The sequence below is a fragment of the Brassica rapa genome, chromosome A05 (genome assembly GCF_000309985.2).
Source record: "Brassica rapa cultivar Chiifu-401-42 chromosome A05, CAAS_Brap_v3.01, whole genome shotgun sequence".
Taxonomy (NCBI): domain Eukaryota; kingdom Viridiplantae; phylum Streptophyta; class Magnoliopsida; order Brassicales; family Brassicaceae; genus Brassica; species Brassica rapa.
Genome location: NC_024799.2, coordinates 6,138,803 through 6,159,762, shown reverse-complemented (window position 1 = coordinate 6,159,762; position 20,960 = coordinate 6,138,803). Strand labels below are relative to the sequence as shown.

General features: G+C 32.5%; 3 protein-coding genes across 3 annotated transcripts in view; 1 reads left to right on the top strand and 2 right to left on the bottom strand.

The window, feature by feature from the left end:
- The window catches only part of LOC117134085, a 905,201-nt gene that overhangs the window by 304,791 nt on the left and 579,450 nt on the right, over positions 1 to 20,960 (bottom strand). The window lies entirely within an intron of this gene.
- Positions 378 to 5,631, bottom strand: LOC103867542 (pre-mRNA-processing factor 19 homolog 2). The gene is made up of 18 exons (XM_009145622.3): positions 5,410 to 5,631; positions 5,234 to 5,319; positions 4,935 to 5,006; positions 4,780 to 4,842; positions 4,401 to 4,487; positions 4,140 to 4,281; positions 3,927 to 4,048; positions 3,022 to 3,138; positions 2,613 to 2,708; positions 2,479 to 2,538; positions 2,122 to 2,196; positions 1,931 to 2,035; positions 1,674 to 1,790; positions 1,497 to 1,574; positions 1,322 to 1,406; positions 1,176 to 1,227; positions 969 to 1,039; positions 378 to 888 (listed from the first exon to the last, which is right to left on the bottom strand). The coding sequence occupies exons 1-18, from the start codon at positions 5,420 to 5,422 to the stop codon at positions 752 to 754; spliced, it is 1,578 nt and encodes a 525-aa protein (XP_009143870.1). The 5' UTR covers positions 5,423 to 5,631; the 3' UTR covers positions 378 to 751.
- LOC103867826 (zinc finger protein CONSTANS-LIKE 9) lies at positions 18,391 to 20,828 on the top strand. Its single transcript, XM_033291915.1, is given in 6 exon segments — positions 18,391 to 18,396; positions 18,809 to 18,925; positions 19,013 to 19,756; positions 20,035 to 20,229; positions 20,297 to 20,425; positions 20,506 to 20,828. Coding segments are annotated over 6 exon segments (1,299 nt in total). The 3' UTR covers positions 20,614 to 20,828.

Here is a 20,960-nt window from a genome sequence, read left to right as displayed (position 1 = left end):
TGAAGGCAAGTTTTTGTATTTTGTAGTTGTACAATGTACATTATGGTTTATTCAAATTGTAGATAAGTCCTACATGTACATAGATCATTTTGTATGTTTTAATTCTGGCGAGAGACATTCTTTAGGATTTTTTTAAGAAACACGTGGTTATCTATCTGTTAACAAGAATTTGTAATCCTGGTCATAACAAAGAAAGGGCATGATTTGCAGGTCTCAATACCAAAACTTTAAACAATCTTTTTCATTGAGATTAACCAGTATTGGAATTGCAAAAGGAATCTGATAGTCGTTGGAAAATGTAAACACTGTGATTTTGACCCCAGTACAGTCAACTGTATCTTTTACATTTGTTCTTTCTATTGACAACTATCACCAAATAAGCAACTCACATTGGTATGGAACAGAGTACTACCTAATACCAATTCCGGTTTAGCCCAAACGGTTTATGTTCTTCATTTTAAAAAAAGTTAGCTTCGAATTCGATTGTTGCCAACAGAAACAGAAAATTTTTGGTACAGATTTTGAAGGTACATGGAGAGAGATCTAAGAAAGTATCAGATCGAGAAACAGAGTAAGAAAATTCAAGTGTGTGCGAACTGTGATCGTTTGGATTCCACGAAGCACCCAAGAAACCACCATGACAACTCCCCATAGCTTTCAAAACTGTAAGATACAACAGAAGTTGAGGTTCCAAGGAGTAAACCAGAGATGAACATTTGCAATTTGCTGCCTGAGTTTTCTAACAGATTCTTCACGAGTCTTGTGCAGAGTCATCATCCGCGTTGGCTTTTTCGTCACCAGGGAGACCAAATATCCGTAGGTTACGGTCCATTGAGCCAACTGCAACGTATTGTGCATCTGGACCAAACTTCACACATGTAGCTTTACCTGCATGTATTAAGGGTTGGTTGCAATTAGGAACATAATTGTCACGTGACCACTGAAAAAGTTACTGAAAAGGACTTTACCAGTGCCAGAAAGGTCTGGAAGTGTCTTGATAAGGTTCCATTCAGCTTTCACACTCGCCGTCTGGTATAGTCTGCAGCCGTTACAAACATATTGTTAAAAATTTATAAACCCAAGTGCTGGTTATTGAACTGCACAATTCTCTTTTGAATTTTTCTTTAGCTGAGCTTGGCCTCTATGACCAATTAAATTCTAAAATGTGCATTCACCTGATATCTGATGCAGCAATACCAAGATAAGATCCGCTAGGATCAAATTCCACTGCACAAAAAAAAAAGTATTTTCATTCAGTTATCTTATACATGGAGTTTTCTCTATCAACAAAACGACTAGGGCCAGGAACGGGATACAGTACCAGAGTTTGCATCTGCAGATGAGAATGACCTGAAGTTCCTTAACTTGCGCAGGTCCCACAATTTAACACCATCCTCGGCAGCAGTCTGTACATTTCCAGAATCGAAAAAAAAAGAAGCATTCATGTACACATATAGTTGTACTTACACTTCTCGGAGTTTGTTCAAAGCACTCACCGCGAGGAAGTAACCATTCTCGGAGAAAGATATAGAGGTAACTTCACCCGTGTGTCCATCAAACCTCGCAACATTTGCCTATTATCCAACACAGAAATTTAAAACCAAACGAAGTCTTGGACATAATGATTCTTTTAAGAAGCAATACAATCCGGAAGGCTAGAGTTTATTTTTTACCTGACTTTTGACATCCCAAATCTTGACAACAGATTGAGAAGTACCGGTTCCGAGAATGAGACCATCGGGATGAAAAGCAGCAGCCGTGTAATCCACTTTCTCAGAATCATCTGCTACCTGAATAAACACAAGAAATATGAAAACTTCTCATATCAGTGGTACACTCACCATACATATACCTTATGTAATACATCATATACTCAAAGGTGTAAAGGAAGATACGTTTAGTTGGTTATTTGATGAAAGAGATTAGGTACCTTTGCAAGGCATAAGCCAGAAGAAAGATCGTAGAAGCACCATGTACTGTCAAGAGACGCCGACACAAAGTATTTATTTGTGGCATGCACAGTTACAGCACGCACCTGGATAAAGCATAATCGCTAGTAAGTCAATGAAAAAGTGTATGAATAAAATAATAAAGCAGACAGTAAAAGTTCTCCATGCTTACCTCTTCAGAATGATCATTCAGCGTATGCCCACAAGCATACTGCCCATCCCCAGAGTCCCGCCACACACGGACTGTCTGCAGGTAAGTAACTATTTAGTAATATAACGATAACTATTAAACAAAATGGCAAAGATTTATGGTGTGAGTGAGCGAAATATTTTTACGCAGCAAACCAAAAAATTTCAAAGATTGCATCTACAGATTCAGATTTCATGGCTACAAATGCATCTGCCATCCACTACTTTTCAGAACAGATGCAAAAACAACGCTGGATTACAACCTACAGAAATAATGACTAAAACTACTCGTAAATATTTGAAACTATGGATTTCAAATTGTAAATGTATCTTGAGTTACCTTGTCAGCCGAAGCAGTCAAAACAAGATCACTGTCACCTACAAATTTTACACTTGTAACCTACAAAAGAGTCAAAACATATCAAGCACAGAGCTAACTAGAAAAGCAAAAAAGAAATTGGCAAAATTAAAGACCTTTTTCGAGTGACCAGTCAGTGTCGACAAGATTTGCCCTGAAGGGCGATCAAATATAACAGCAGTTGCATCAACTCCTCCAGTAGCAATGACATCCTGATTACCGATTAAGAAAATGAGTAATTCTAAGAGGTAAGCTTTTGCACATCAAAATTAGTATAGTGGATGTCAACAAAAATACGGACCGCAAAACATAATAAACAAACTATCAGACACGGGCTATTGGTATACATAATATGATGACATAAACTATCATGCTAAAAAAGATGGAACACTAAAAAGCATTGCCGAACCTAGGATTCAAGGCTGTAATGTACTCCAATATTTATGAATACAAGTCTGCTTGTCCTTTTTCACATGCTATGCAGTGACTTTCGTAAAGAAAAATAAGAATAAAGTGATTAGAAACCTTAGAATATAAGATGTCCATTGAACAAATGCCAGGTTTGTTGGTCTTGTGAAGTGGGTGGCTTGATAGCTGAGTGAACCTCCCCAAAGCATCTATTGAAGCCAATGTTTCAGGAATCTGTGGAAAAAATGATAAAACTTATCAAGACAGCAGGAACCAATGCAAGAAAAAAACACAATGCCAGAAACTCTAAAGTTCAATTGCGAATCGGCTTGAACAGGCGAAAAACATGGAAAAAAGGTAGGTAGATTGGTTTTAAATGGCGCATGGCGAGGTAAGGCAATGAGGGTCTCGCCTCTCGCCTTGCGCCATGGCGACACAAAGCGATCGCTTTGTGTACGAAGCCAATAACAGTAACTACCATCATTTTACTACACGTAATGTTCAAGTATCAAAACCGGTTATGAAAAACTTGTAAAGCTCTTATTTGGAAGGTCAGATTAGGCTTTGGAGATAAATTATATATGATGCAAAGGCTTCAATCACAAACCTAGATCGGTTTCATTACCTAATTGTGCACAAATCAATTTGGTTTAGCTTAAATTCGATAAGGCAGCGCTTTGGTCGCCATAGAGGTTAATAAGAAAGCGCTCAAAGCGAGCGCTTTGTGTATGTTGCCTTGCCTTGAGGTGTCAAGTCGATGAGGACATCGCAAGACCTCGCTTTGCGCCATGGCGACCAAAGCGAGCGCTATTTTAAACCAAGGTAGGTAGTAGCAAAATCTTCTCGTTACGTTTCTAAAGCATACTAGAACCTAAATAGATTATTGAGTAACATGAATCATAAGCTTCCACTTCTACATTTTGACAACATGAAAACGATACTTAAAAATTGCAAGTCTCAGGTTTCGCCAACTAACTTTCAAATGTATTGACGAAAGATAGATGGTAATTAATATGCAGTACCTGTCGCTTTTTGCGCTTCTGGGAGAGAGCAGCATTGCAATCTGTCAATTCCGTGATGATGTCAGCAGAAATGCCAGGACACAACTTCTTCGCATCAGGACCCGTTTCTTCATCACCGGCAGCTATTTTACAGCAAAAGAGTACAGTAACATGTTACAAAGATAGAAAACTAATTAGAGAGCATGCTTTGGTTAAAAAGGTGTAGAATCATACCTCGTTTACCATTACTCAGAGGAGCATTAGCTGTCACAGCTTCTGGGGCAGCAGGTATATGTCGTTCAACCTCTGCAAGTAATTGGCGTGCTTCATCTCTTTCTTTTTTAAGTCTAGCAATCACGCGACAAGCAGAATCATGCTGCAAACAGAAGGCAATTTTATTTTCCATAATGTGATCAAACAAACGATGAAATCAAGGAAAATAAAACAAGGATACATAATAAAATCATTAATCATACAAACACAAACCGAAATTACCTGATACAAAGCATGACTTAGCTCTTGCCTTGCAGTATGGAGTTGTTGCTCCAATGCAAAATTTGATAGCATCAAACCGTCCCATTCCTAAGCAAAACAGATAAACTTCTCTCAAGCAACTACCTTGTCTAATTCAAAACCTAACTAATGAACAATTTCTCTTAATTAGCAGTCAAAAAACGAGTAGATGGCCAGTGTGATAACAGTTCAGTTAATTTAATCTTATATAAATCTAAAAACTAACCCTGAAAAAACTACTCCGAGTCATCAACCAAACTCTACATGAACAATAACAGGAACAGGGGAATTTTATAGTGAGAGACAATGTAAAGAAAAACAAGAAGAAAGAAAAGATAATGTAAAAAGTTGGAAAACATACATTCTGGAACGTTCCAAGCAATCCAGGGATACTAGCTGTATGCAATAGTTTCGGTTTTAAGACCTGCAGAATAGTCAAAAGAAACAAAAACGGCTTAACTGAATATCTTAAAAAGTTCTCCACATCAAATACTCAAAGAAAAAAAGCATTACTACCTTCCCAGTCTTGATGGGAACAATGTCATCAATGGTAAGAGGCTCCCCAGTAACTGGGCACTTCCCATAATCCTACAGATGGAAAAACAAATATATATAAATAAATCAGTACAGGTGATAATCTAAAAGGACTACAACTGTGAGATACAATGTTAACAACAACCAAGATCTTATCCACAAAACTATTAATTTAAATAATACACCTTAAATCATATTAAAGTGCCCTCGACTAATTCAAAATTATGGTAATGCCTCTTACTAGTAGATCCGATTCATGAAGCAATAGCTCGAAGCTTTACCGATATATGGGTCTCGATTAATCGCCTCTCGAAGAGCAAACCTGACTTGGTCGACACCACAGGCACCTCCGGAACTTCTCCAGAAACTGTGCGGGATAAAATAACAACACCAAATCAACCAAAAGAGAAACCCTAAATCGGCAAATTGAGAAGGCGAATAAAACGAAAAAGTTTACTTGCACAGTTCATCGTAGGGAGAAAGGGATGAGAATACGACGACGCGCGAGAAGTTAGGATGAAGTGGAAGTCCCGTTGAGCGGCGGAGATAGGGTTTTATCTTCTCCGGCCCGGCGCTACTAATCAAAATCGCGGAGGCCGGGAAATTGGTGGAGAGAGAGAGAGAGGACTAACACTCTCAGTGGTAGGTAATTAAGGGATCGATTTTGCGAAACGATGGGCCTTTTAACCATTTATATGTTATATATGGGCCTTCTCTAACGTACTTGGGCTTTTTAAGTTTCCAAAATTTACAATATGATTCATATCACATATTGATTTTTTTTAAGGAAGTTATCACATTTTCAGGATGAGTAAAAATAATAATATTGGGCTTAGAAATATGATTCATTTTAAAAATGTGTTTTTGTATCTGCAGCTATTTATACTGTAAATTGCATGTTCTTAGAGCATGCGCAACGGAGGATGACCCCGAATCCTTAGAGCTTAATGGTCCCATTAGTTTTAATATAATAATAATATTAAACCTAATAAATGTAAGGATTGGTCCGTAATTAGGTGGTTGACGGACTCGATTCTTGTGTTACGTGTCCGAATTTGAGTGGACCGGGCCGCTTTTGTGTTTCGTATAGGGAAAAAAATTGGTCATTTCGACCGAAGCAAAGAAAAAAAAATCCTCTCGACTCTCGACGGCGATTCTCTCGACCCACCATCGCGATTGGTCTCCCTCGGATCCTCAAGGTAAATAGAAGGCTTCTCTTCTAGATTAATCGATTTAGATTACTTTGCATCTTGTTTTCCTCTCAATCTAGGTTCGCTTTTGTTTATTCAATCGATTTGGGGTAGTTTCATTTCAAAATTAGGGTTTGAAAACGATTTGGGTATAAAACGATTCGGGGATTTGGGGATTGCTTCGTTTCAATCGATTTGTTCTTATGGGTTCAAAACCCATTTTGGTTCCGATCGATTTATGGTTTTGAAAACCCAAGTTGATATTGGAGAGAGCAGCGGGTTTCCTGGGATGGTCAGGAGCATTGGTTGTATGCATTGGAAGTGGAAAAATTGTCCAACCGCTTGGAAAGGACAATACGCATGTGGATCAGGAAAATCGACAATTGTATTAGAGGTTGTAACTTCACACGATCTTTGGATATGGTACGCTTTTTTTGGTCCTTCAGGTACCTTAAACGATATCAATGTCCTCGATCGGTCTCCTGTTTTTGATGACATTTTAGAAGGTCGGGCCCCCAGGGTAAAGTACGTGGTCAACGGACACACGTATAAGTTGGCGTACTACCTCACAGACGGTATATATCCAAAATGGTCAACATTTATCCAATCTATCAAACTCCCTCAATGTCCTAAACAAGAGTTATTTGCTAAAGTTCAAGAAGCAATCTGAAAAGATGTGGAGCGGGCTTTTGGAGTACTACAATCCCGGTTTGCGATTGTGAGAAACCCGGCTCTTGCAATGAACAAAGCAAAGATAGGGAAGATTATGAGAGCATGTATCATACTACACAATATGATAGTCAAAAATGAACGAGATGGATACATTCGTTACGATATATCTGAATTTGAAGAAGGAGACATAACCATAAGTTGAGAGGTCGAAACCGAGAGGCCTACAAATCTGAATAATATGTTTCCCAATCGGAATGATCTTCGTGATAGGCATATGTATGAACGATTGAAGAATGATTTAATCGAAAATATTTAGAACAAATTTGGTGATGAAGATTAATAATTATTTTATCTTTATATTTAATCATTGTATCTTTATTTTTAATCAATGTATCTTTATATTTTACTAGATCGTTTTTCCGCGCTACGCGCGGATATATACTTTTAAATTTACTTACCTATATCATATTTTATCATATGTAAATTGTCATCTTAATTTTAGAATAGTTGTGTTTATTTGATCATTCACTATTTACTATGGCCGTGAGGAAAATCTAATCTTTTTCTTTCATAAAAAAAAAAAAATTCGTTCTCTCTTCCATTATCCATTGTTACGCTTCTTTTCTGATTCTAGTTACTCCCTTAGAGCTGGAGTTGGATCTTTGATTTTGGTTTTTTATCCTATTTTGTCAGCTGAGATCATCTGGTTTTCTTCATATTCTTATTTTTGGGTAACTTAATCAAGTTTTGATTTTGTCTTTTAGAAGATTAATGAGTTTAGTGATGATCTCAATGCAATGTTAATCGATCTTCTTTGCTTGATATAGCTAGTTAAAGCGGGTTGGGTTTTCTTACCCTCCAGATCTGATTTTATCTTTGAAACCCTGTGATGTTTTGTTTGTGTTGCATGTCGTCTCTGAGCTTTCTTTGCCTCACTATTGATTTCGATCTTCGACCTTCTCGATCTTTCGAGCAAGTTTGAACTCGATTGTGAGTTGTTTCGCTCCTTTTCATTACCCTTAAGATTTGATCAAAATCTCTTCTTCCATCAAGCTTCGCATAGTGTTTCGAGTTCTCTTCTATGTCTCTACCATTCCGGTTGACGACTAATGAATTTAATTATTCTGTTTCCTGGTGTATGAAGCTTTTATCTTTATATTGCATGTGCTATTTTATATAGCAGGAGATGCAAGCCAGAGGTCATAGTCTGGAGTCCTCGCCTTGTCTTTGTTCAAAGGAGTTCTATTGCAGTCAACATGCATTGTTTTGTTCTTGGTTTCTTATGATCTGATCCTTGTTTATTCTAATTTAGATTGGAAAAGTTAAAAATTGTGTTATCTCTCTGTTGATCTTTGTCTCCCATGTGTGAGATGTTGTTTCCAGGGACCTTTGGTTTGGTTCGACGGACTGTTCTTATCAGAATTATGGTAATCGCCGGTCTTTGTATCTTCATTGATTGTAATAAAAATAGTGTTTAGAAAATATTTACAACTTACTATTTTGACTTTTATGGTAATTTTTTGATATATATGACTTTTAAGATTTTATATGCTGTTGCACCGAGCTATTTTAATGTCAAATAAGTTCCAGTTACAGTATATGAAATGAAAGGAGTAACGTGAAATGTAGTTTGAGTTACTTTTTTCCTGAAATGTTTTGCAAACTTTGCTTCTATATAAGATTTAAAACATTTTAGGGAACAAAATTTCATATAAGTAAAACACATCAGAACAAAAAATATTTGTTCAATAATGCCCTTAAATTTATTAATATTGTTTTATGTAAATTTTTAATAACGATTATTGTTGACTGTTTTAGAACTGAAACCATTTAAGATTTGTCTAACAGTGCATTATTAAATAGTGAAAATATTAATTTATAAAATAAAATTAAGGGCAATTCTTCTGAATAGACTATTTTCAAGTTTTGATCACAAAAATAGAGCACAAAGAGAAAAATGACCAAAAATTTTCATTTAATAGATAAAATGACCATAATACCCTAGATATATAAAAAATAAAAAAAAATAAAAATAATAAATAATAATTTAAAAATAATAATTTTTATAGTTTTAGATTATATGTTTTCAAATTCGAATTTTTTTATATTTTTTGTCGAATTTGTTTTTATTTCTTTTCAAATTTTCTTTTTGTAATTCGAAAATACTTTTTGAAAATATTTTTAAAATTTTTATTGTCAAATTTTTAATTTTTAATTTTTATTTTATAAAATTTTAAATCTCAATCCCAAATCTCCACCTCTTAACTCTAAACTCTAAAGTTTGGATTAGTTAAACCTAGGGGTATAAGGTAATATTTACCTCTTTAATGAAATATTTTGGTCATTTTGATTCTTAAAGTCTATATTTGTGACATAAACTTTTTCAGTGCTATCCCAGGGTATTTCCCTAATATTAATTGGAAGCGTATTAAACGTACTATTAAATATTAGTGACCAATATTTTTGCTGTAGAAAAAATATTTATTTGTACTTGATTTTTTTTAGAATGTGTAAATGTTGTTTTTGTAACTTTGTTCTAATATAATTTTGATAACATTATAACAAATAAGTTTATATCTTATTTGGTGTCGGACTTCTGTAAATTAATATACATTTATGGATAAATTGTTTGGTAATTAAATACAAAGAATAATAGTGTATGAACCAAAAGTTTTTTTTTGAAAAAATAATTTAAAAAACATAGAAGGAAAAAAAAAGAAAAAAAAAAGAAGCGGCATTTATACATGAACATCACTTTTAGAATTTTTGGAGAAACAAATGCATAATCTGATTTCTGGGGAATTTAATTTAAAACTTTACCTCAAATTTGATATCACTTTTTAAATTTATCTTAAAAAGATTACTATTTTCTTTAATATTTTAAATTTGAAAACTAAAATTGACATTATCATTTATAAATGTTTGATGGAGACAAACAACATGTATGATGTGGACAATGCTGGAAACTAACTCCTCCTTTAATGTTCCTGGGAGCGAGACGGACATTGTTTTTTTGGATTAAATTCATATTCTCTCCTTTTCAAAAATGTGAATATTCCAGAGAATTTTTTTTCTTCAAAAATACATATTTTATATTTTCAATTCAAATTTTGTAAATTAATAATGTAAAATTGTTAAGTTCAAGAACATTAATTATATTTTTAAATTTTTATTGGCTTAAAAATATAGGAAATATAAATTACAAAAAAACTATGTATTTATAACTAAGTTCTAATATATTTTATTAAAAAGTGTTAAAATTCTAAAACATGTATTATTTTGAAACGGAAAGAGTATTTATTATTCCTCTATTTCATAAGTAGCTAATTTGAGAAAGATTGTTTTTGTTTCAAAATATAATTAGTTTGAACATTTTAATGCACTTTTGTCTTTGTTGAATATTGTGTGACCAATTAAATTATTTATGTTTTCTTATAATTGGTTAAACTTATGAGTATTAAATAATAGTATTTTTATGTAAAGTTACTTACAATTTGAAACAGTGGGAATAGTTTCTAAACCAAACGAATCCAAGACACTTCAACTTTTTTTCTTCTTAAACGGTTAATCTTAGATTTACGTTCCAACACTAAAAATAAACAGAAGTAGACCCAAACTAAAAAATATTCACTAAGTAATTTTGTTGAATAATATTGTTGTTACAAAAAAAATTCACTAAGTAATGAAAAAACAATATTGTTGGTTGCTTTAATAACACACACTTTATTACTGGCATGTGATTCAGCCTTAATGCCCTATCGCTCACTCTTTATTAACATCACGCAAAATTAAAAAAAAGAGAGGCTAAAGACGATGCAGACGAAGCCCAGCCCACTCCAAATTAAATGAAAACGTGAAGTCCAGAAACGACTTAAGCCTGTTTGACATGTCCAAACGAAATGTCCTGATTGGCTGATTATTTTTGGTGACGTGGCAGCCTAGAGACTCAGCATATTGGCCTTTTAATATTGTGATCTTCTAATAAATAAAAATTAAATTTCACTTTAAAAAAAAAAAAAATTTATTTTTAAAGACTTTTAATCGAGGATCACTATTGGACACACTATTTTTACTAGAATCCTTAACTATTCAAAAAAAAATGAAAAACTAAAATAATGGTAAGAACTCCAAGAAGGAGTCCACCATTATATGCTCGTAGTAGTATACGATCTCTCTTTTTTTTGAGCAACTGAATTCTGTGATGAGGAATCTATTCATAATTACATGCGATGCTAAATTGGGAAATATGTAAGCTATGCGATACGTTGACAAATCTTTCAAATTATTGTAAAGAGTGAATCAACCAGTCCACTGAAATAAAACCCACAAAGTAACATTACAGTTTTAGATATTTGGAATCTAGACTGAAACAATCAGTGTGTGGTAATAGGTCCCTGATAAGTATATGTAGTCGTAATATATCATATAGCATATTACAGTGATATGCATAATAATGTTTAGGCTTTTATATGGTTGATTGATGTGTACTGGTATGCAACTATGCCTTCACGTTGCAAATCCACGAATTGCATAAATAGTAACGCAATAATACTAGGGATGTTAACTACGGGGTTAGGGCCCAACCCTCTTTTGTTTATTATAAACCCAATCCTATTTTAATCTAGCTCTATTTTAATCCTATTATAATCAAGGATTAGGGTTGGTACAGGGTAGGGGTGGGCGTTCGGGTACCCGTTCGGGTTCGGATCGGGTATTTCGGATTTTCGGGTATTTCGGTATAGAGGTGTAGAACCCGTTCGGGTATTTCTGTACTTCGGGTCGGGTTTGGGTATTTTAAGTTCGGTTTCGCTTATTTCGGATCGGGTTCGGATATTTAGATTTTGAAGAAAAAAAAATGAAAATTTTCATTTCTCAAATTTCTTGTATTTAAATATATAACTTTTCACTTAACTATTTTTTATTTTTAGTAGATTGCATGGTTAATAGATTTGGACATAACATTTTCAAACTAAAAAGACATTAATTTGGTTATTGTTTTTAAATTTTGGATGTAACTTTTTGTTAATTGCTGAAATAAAAAGTTTGACATGCATTTTAAGCGAATAGCAAATCATCTTCTACGTAATTGTATGTATATCATATGAATTTAAAGTATGTGTAGTATCAATATAAATATTTTATATAAAATGAAAGATGTAAACTATAAATATAAGGTTAATTATCATATGTTCGGTTATTTTCGGATATCCATTCGGGTTCGGATATTACCCGTTCGGGTTCGGATATCCAATCTCTCCGAATTCAATACCCGTTCGGATATTTTGCTACTTCGGTTCGGATTTCGGTTCGGGTTTTTCGGATCGGGTTCGGGTGCCACTTCGGATTTCGGGTAAAATGCCCACCCCTAGTACAGGGTTAGCCCATTTCATTGAAAACAAATATTTCATTTATTTTTGTTCTTAAATTTTAAAGATAAAATTAAAAAAATTAAGATATGATATGATTCTTTCCTCCAATTTGTTGAGTATCAAAATCAAGTTTTTCTGTCAAAATCGTAAAATCGAGTTTTTTCCCCACAACTAAGAATAATTTTTTTCCGTCAAAAACAAAAATTATGTTTAACCCAGCGAAAACCTAATTTGAGTTTTTTCACCAAAACCACAAAATCGAATTTTTTCGCCAAAACCGAAAAATCAAGTTTTTTTCGCCAAAACTGCAAAATCGAGTTTCCGCCAAAACCGCAAAATCAAGTTTTCCCGCCAAAACCACAAAATCAAGATTTTTCGCCAAAACCACAAACTCGAGTTTTTCCGTCAAAACCGAAAAATTAATTTTTTTTCTCACCAAAACCGGAAAATGAGTTATCCCGCCAAAACCGGAAAATGAGTTTTCCCGCCAAAACCACAAACCCGAGTTTTCCCGCCAAAACCACAAACCCGAGTTTTCCTGCCAAAATCGTAAACCCGAGTTTTTCCCGCCAAAAACGAAAATTTGAGTTTCCCGCCAGAAACAAAAGGTTAAGTTTTTCGGGAAAAAATCACAATTGAGGTTTTTCGCCTAAACCGCAAGATCGAGTTTTCCCGCCATAACTTAAAATTGAGTTTTTTCGGTTTTGGCGGGAAATTTGATTTTGTGGTTTTGGCTGGAATACTCGATTTTTAGTTTTTGGTGGGAAAAACTCAGTTTTCGTTTTTGGCGGGAAAACTTGATTCTTAGTTGTGGGGAAAAACTCGATTTTTAGTTTTTGGCGGGAAAATTCGATTTTCTGTTTTATCTAAAACTTAGATTTTCCGTTTTGGCAAAAAAAATTGATTTTTTTTTTGTTTTTGAAATTTTAATGGAAAATTTATATTTTGCATTATCTAACAAATTAAAAAAATTTAGTATATGTTTAAATATTGTATAATAATTGTGTGAATCAAAATTAAAGGGTTGAGACTTAAACCCTAGACCTATTAGGGCCAATCTTTTTTAAACCCTGTTACATAAATAAGGGTTAGGGTTACAGATGGTTTCACAGGGTTAGGGCTAACCCTGTGGAGTTGAGCCCATATTAACATCCCTAGTTTTTGGTGGGAAAAACTCAGTTTTCGTTTTTGACGGGAAAACTTGATTTTTAGTTGTGAGGAATAACTCGATTTTTTAGTTTTTGGCGGGAAAATTCGATTTTCTGTTTTTATCTAAAACTTAGATTTTCCGTTTTGGCCAAAAAAATTGATTTTTTTTTGTTTTTGAAATTTTAATGGAAAATTTATATTTTGCATTATCTAGCAAATTAAAAAAATTAGTATATGTTTAAATATTGTATAATAATTGTGTGAATCAAAATTAAAAGGTTAAGATTTAAATCCTAGACCTATTAGGGCCAACCCTTTTTAAACCATGTTACATAAGTAAGGGTTAGGGTTACAGATGGTTTCACAGGGTGGCCCTAACCCTTTAGGGTTGAGCCCATATTAACATCCCTAAATAATACAAAGAGATACCGAAGCAAAAATAAAAGTACCTTTACTTCTTCTTTTTTGTAAAACGTTTTATTAGGTTAAGTTTATCTGGTGGTCTGAAGGATGAGGGTACTAGTACCATCTGAAGCACGATAGAGCGTGCCCTTTCTTTTTTTATAACATCTGATTATATTATTAATGAACTTGTCCCGAACTTACTAAAGTCTATGTGTATACACAGAAAGGAACATAATTGTAATAATAAGACCTATTGTTTCCTGGTAGTGATTGCTTGGCCAACAGGTCAGCCGCTTGGTTGGCATCTCGGTGAGTCCACACAAATCTGACTTCCTCAAACTGGGTCTTCCACCAATTGATATCACGCATCCAGTTATGTATCAAACTGCAGAGTTTCCTTATTCAACAAGGGTGTGCCCTTTCTAGATGGAGAAAAGTTATCAAAAAGATGAAAGCGAGACTATCATACGATATAATCAAAAATTATTATGAAGAAATATATTTTACACATTCAAAGCGTGATGAAATCCAAATCATTCAACTTTTTGATATCCATTACTAAATTGCAGACACAAATCACGTATATAATTCAAGTGCATGCTATATTTCTTTTGTATTTTTGAATATTAAATAAAGCGGGCGTACTATTTTTTGGTAAAAGAGACATACTACGTTTTAATCAATAACATGATTCAGTTAGGAAGAAAACTTTTGAATTAAAAACTCAATGAAATGTACACTCACATCCCCTATATATTATTTGAGAAACATTACAACATTTGTTTGTAGCCACGTGTCATCACTAGAATGATTATTAGAATCCTTAGAAAAATATGTTGGTCCATCTAAATATATAATAAGCTTTTTATTAAACCACAATAAATACATTATTAATGTGCTACGTTATTTCCTTAAATAAGATTACAGAATTGCCTAATGTGACTAAAGTATATATAACAATTAATGATTTTGAATAATAAAGATTTGATAAAAATAAGTGTGTAATATAATTATATTTGTTTCATTTTAAGCTATTAAAATAAATTAAACAATCATAGTAACCATATAATAAAAATTAAAAAATTATTTATATATTATATTTTGAATTTTTTAAAAACGAGTATAAATAACTAAAACTGTTAAAAGTTTTACATTCAAATTTTGTGATCTATGATTTAAAACTTTTGTTATGACATGATACAAATAATTAAAAAATAATATAAGTTGAAAGTCTCATTTAATAAGTATCAAAAATAAAATATATATAAATATATGTATCATTTTAAATTAAACTATATGCCATATAAAAATATATAAATATCTTAATTTTAAATTTACTTTGAATATTTTTTTGATAAAAAAATTGAAAAAATATTGTTAACTTAATTTTTTAAAATACTATAAACTATTTAAATCATTAATCCCACAGTGAAAATTTTGTTATCACTAATTTAGATTTTTTTCTAAAACAGATACAAATGATAAAAAAAAATGAGAAAAAACATCATCTGATAAATATTAATATTAAAATATGCCATATATATGTTACTATCATTTAAATTTAAATATATATCATATCAAATAGAAAAAATATTTTTTTTGATTTATAAAATTTATTTATATGTTCGCACTAATTTTATTAAGTAGTAGATAATGACTTTTTAATTATTCAATATATATTTATTATTTCATAATATGTTATAAACATATAATATATAAAATAATTTATATATATAATGTTCATCCCGCGCAAAGCGTGGATCTTAACCTAGTAGATATGTTATTATCCGTGTACAGACACACATACATAATTTGTTCTCTATATTACTGGTTTCTCCTATTTTAGGTGTTGGTTTATATTGTGAAAGTGGTGGTCGCTTTCTATTTGGATAATGCGTATATGTTGAACTTTAGATCATGAAGATGGTCATATCTTCAAAGTATCAATTCACCAAAATAGCTTTGATCTTAAGCAGTTACATTTTTATTTTTCATTTCTTTGTTTATGAAAATAATATAATTAATGTTCAAAAAAAAATATAATTACTGCAATACTCTTGATCCCGAAGTCTTGTTTTCCTAGAATCACTGCAATAATGCAATTGATATGTACATGCTTAGTATACTTTAAGCTCTAAACATATATTTGTTCGTAGACTGGAGACGGCTTGATGAAACATATATATATATATATATATATATATATATATATATATATATATATATATATATATATATATATATATATATAATTTTATTCTTTTGGAAACGCTGAGGCAAAAAGTAACTATATTCGCATGGCAGTGATATTCAAATGCTTGATAGACTTTTGTGACCAAAGTAATTAAGAATCAACATGTGATTTTGATCTCTCATCATCAGAACAAATAAGAAAATGAAATATATTTTTAATTTTCCTGTGACAATGTTTACCAAGTAAAATGAAAGATACAAATTAGCTTTAAGAGTTTTAAGATGTAATAAACTGACATTATATTTTAATCACACAGTCCCAAATGTGCATAGACTACATATCATATCCTCGTAAGCTATAGTTTTCGATGATAACACAATTCGTACTTTTCAGTATTTATCTTTGCATACATTTTTGCAATGTGGCTATAAGCCTTTTTTTTTTTGTTCAACCGTGGCTATAAGCCTATAAGAGCATCTCCAACCCATTGCTATTTTCACCTCTATAATAGCATTTAGAGGTAAAATTGCTCCAACCCACCTCTAATTTTTCCTCTATTTATAGAGGAAGAAATATCATTCCTCTATTTTTTACTCTATATTTTAGAGATTGCTATTTTAGGGGAATACATTGGAACATATCTCACATCTATTATAGAGTTCCTCTATTTTAGAGGTGAAAATAGCAAAATACATTGGAGATGGTCTAAGAATAAAAAAAGTGTGCGAAAGTGAAATCTCGAAAGATGAGAGGGGATGACTTATAAGCGTTGACCCTATGCTCAAATTGTCACAGTCACAGCAAATTTCGTAGATGAAATCATTTTCATATGAAAAACTTTAAATATAACAAGTTGGTTAAACATTATTTCAAATTCTCTCATATTATTGAATAAATTTACTTAACTGCAGATAAATATGCATCTTCCGAAGGCATCTGACACTAGCCAAATCTTGGTGATCATGGACATAATCACATTCTTAAGTCTGAAAACGTAATATACATAAAACTATAATTTTAAAAAATATTAAAAATATTAATTTTATTAAATTATTTGTGATCAATAAAATTAGCAAATTAAATACAAGATTAAACATATCTCAAATTAAAAAAATAAATGGAAAACTAATTCCATGAATATAGGGCTTAAATTAGGATAATTTTGAGTCAAAAACGTCAAATTCCACGCAACTAGTTTTGGGTCAAAACAACAACTTCCTCCTACGCGAGACAATCTCTCCACGTCAGCACCAAAATATTCATGTCATACTACCACGTCACAGAAGAGGAAAATCTAGGCTAGCACCTTTGACTTTAAATGCCACGCTGGCATATACTACGTCTTGTTACGTGACAAATAGTATTTACATAATTACATGCACTGATACAGGCATGCCTCAGATCATATAGAAACACATAGATACATACACATAAACCAAAACTATATATATGTGTCATGGTTACATGAAACTCCCATAACCTCTTTTTCATTTATTTTATGTCCAAACAGAAGAACATTTGTTCTGTTTTCATTTGGTCATCTCTTTGTTTTTCAGTTTTTGTTTTCGTTTTCTCTTCGACATTTGAATTTATTCGATGGATTTTCTCGTTCATACATCACTCATTTCAGCGTTATTCCACAAAGCATCCGTGCAGGCCCGCACGTTAATATTCTTGCTATAATTTCATCTTTTTCTGGAGATTTTATCTCCTTAATATTGGCAGAAAACTCTTCAAATTAAACATTGGAGATCAAGAACACAACCATGTTGCAAGATCAGCTTTCCATCGTAATTATTCTCTTCTTTTCGATACCTTTTCATTTGCATTATAATTAATAAAATAATGTTATTGTTTGCTCTTGGGATTTTGTTTTCAAGCATTGAGTTGAACATTTCGTACTCTATTTTTATCTAAATACCATGTAGGGATTATAGAGATTCAAGTTTTCTTATGAACTGAGTACTTTTTTTCTTTTTCTAGTCTCTCTTATGGGACAACCCTAGAATTTTAGTTCATAAGTTTTATTTTCTGTTTGGTGTAACGTTGTTTTCTTTTCTTTTTTTTTTGAAAAAAACGTTGTTTTCTTCTCCTTATATTCTATTTATCTTTTTTTGTTCAATGTATTCCATTTATCTCCACTTTCAAATTTCTTCATTCTTAGTATTAGTTTATTTTCTTTCTTTGTTATTCTCTACACCGTTCAAATTATCTCCCAAAAATTATTTACATATGATTTTTGAACATTACCAATACCATTATCATACTTATTCGCCTGGGGTGCTTGATTGTTACTTCTAAGCCAATAGAAAATCGTCACATGATATAGAATAATGTTCTACAAGCAAGAGTCCATTTCAACTATTTCTCACCTTTGAATTTATAAAATGCGGTTAATTACACTAGTAGGAGTATTTTGATGTATATATATATATATATATATATGATCTAGATTCATAATGAAGGTTTTTTTACACGTTCTTATATCTTATGAAGTGCATTTACCACTTCTTTGTGGGATAAATATCTAATTGTTGGTGCATACCAGGCAATGTTAAGTTCTCTTCTAAACACCAAAAAGAAATATCAGAATCAGGAAACTTTAACGTTTATAGAAACTCCACTCTTCTTTACTTTTGTTTTTTTAGCCTTTGGAACTTGGAGCACTTCTTATAAACATGTCGCAAGAAAGAACATATGCATTAATCTCTCTTTAACAACATTAGTGCTGTTCTAAACTGATATTAATAACAAAAAAGATTGGATTTGATCAAGACACAAAAATCTTGGAGTGTTTTGATGTCGAGAAACAGAATAAAGACATATCTTATAGATTCTATATAAAAATTTAAGCACAAGAAAACAAATTTACTCCAGCATAAATCTGTCTTAGGAACCAGTGTTGTTATCTCTCGAGGATCCCACATAGTTCTGGTTTCTTGTGACTAAACCCAAAACTTATATTATTCTCTTATTTTGATGTTTGGCTTTAACGTAATGTCTTCAAAAGATCTTTGATAAATATAAATTATTTGTTTGACATATTCTTTAAATCTAACGTTTGTTTGTGTTATTCACCAGGATGATATCACGAGCCCTCTTAGTGCTCAAATTTTTGAATTTTGTGATCCGCAACTGTTTCAAGAAACCTTCAATCAGTCCTCTGAAGTCACCTCTACTTCAAACATTCTTGACAAATCTGGGAGCGGCCATGGCAATAACAGTGGTAATTCAAATACCAACACAACCACAACAACCGAGAATAGTAACACCTACACAAACAACAAATTTCAAGATGATGAAGACGACAATATTAATGCAGATATGTCCACAATTTTCGATTCACATGAAGATTTTGAAAACGACATAGTCGCTTCAATCGATTTCTCATCATCCTCTATGCAATATCCAGCTCTAGATCATCTCCTTACAAAAACAAATGAAGACCAGTTTGATTTCGCACCAGGAGTTCAAGCTGTTCATCAGCTTCCTAACATATCATACTCTGGAGACACTCTGACTCTACCACATGTTCCCTCTTTAGCTCCTCTTCCTTTACCATTAGAGGTTTTCGAAGAAGATTGTCTTTCTTCTGTCCCAAGTTACAATATTGGCTTAAACCCTACTTCCCCTTTCTTCCGTACATCCGGTTTACCAACATATATGGTGAATATGAACACCAGTTTATTATCTTCTGATAGCAATTCCGGTTTATATCCTGGTTATGTTCATCCGGGATCGGAATTCAACAAACCATATGATCAATTGTTGGATTTTCAAGCTGATAATGGTGGATTATTCCGGTTTAATCCAGACGATCTCCAGGTAAAATTGAAAATTAATTTCAACATTTTGTTACACTTGGTTTACGTTTATGATAAAACGTGCGACTAGGTAAATAACTAAATACATACCAAATGCTACCCGTGTTTCAAAAAAAAAGGAACATACCAAATGCTACCCCATTTATCAAATGAGCCAGTATGGTGCAGCTAAATTCCCGGTTTTTTACTTGGTTATCTCCAATCCAAAAATTTTTGTGTTTGGTTACAAAGAAACATGACCGGTTCAATTCGCTAACCGGATAATTGCTTGTTGAGAAGGCACTTAATAGCATCGAGGACCAGAGCCACTTAGTGGTACCTCAGACGCATCCACCATTAGGACCGGTCGAGGTAACCGGTTTAGAAGACTCTACGTTAAATAAAGTAGTGAAACTCTCCTCCGAACAAAGGAAAGAGAAGATTCATAGGTACATGAAGAAGAGGAACGAAAGGAACTTTGGCAAGAAAATCAAGGTTTTGTTTTTACTAATCAAACCGGAATAAACTTTTGGTTATTGTTATTCCTTTTTTTTTGTTATAGTATGCATGTAGGAAAACATTGGCAGATAGTCGTCCAAGAGTTAGAGGAAGATTTGCAAAGAATGATGAATTTGGTGAACTACATAAACATGGTTCTTCAAGCCATCATTATGAGGAAGACGAGGACGGTGTAAGAACCCGGTTATATATATATATATAAATTTGTGTTAATTGGAGTGTGGATCTGAATTAAACCATTTCGATTTACAGGTGGGAGTGAAGGATGAGGAACAATTACTAGATTCTTCAGACATTTTTGCACACATTAGTGGACCTAATTCCTTCAAATGCAACTACCCAATTCAATATTGGACTTGATTTCAAGTCCCACATCTTAATTAAAGACTCATGTTTATAACATGATTCTTATAGTCTTATATGTAAGTTAAATAGTACTTCTATAGAGCTATTACTTGTTACTTAATTAGTATATTGATCTCTTTTTTTTGTATATTGATCTTTGTAACAAAACAAACGAATAACTAAAAAGAAGAAGAGTATAAAGCGCTTAGGCAGGTTTGGATGAAATAAAACAATAGTGAAGAAGAAAATTTAACTACGTTACGTAGAATTTGAAACTTTTGTACCCATACTTATATTTGATATATGTGATGTCTTGTATTTTGAATAGTTAAGTTGTATTTTTTTCACCTGAAGACTATATA

Excerpts from the sequence above, each read along its gene's own strand:
- LOC103867542 (XM_009145622.3), bottom strand. Across the intron at positions 2,197-2,478 it reads TGACTGCTTCGGCTGACAAG|ACAGTCCGTGTGTGGCGGGA; the intron begins GTAACTCAAGAT and ends ACTTACCTGCAG. Across the intron at positions 1,791-1,930 it reads CTGGCTTATGCCTTGCAAAG|GTAGCAGATGATTCTGAGAA; the intron begins GTACCTAATCTC and ends GTGTTTATTCAG.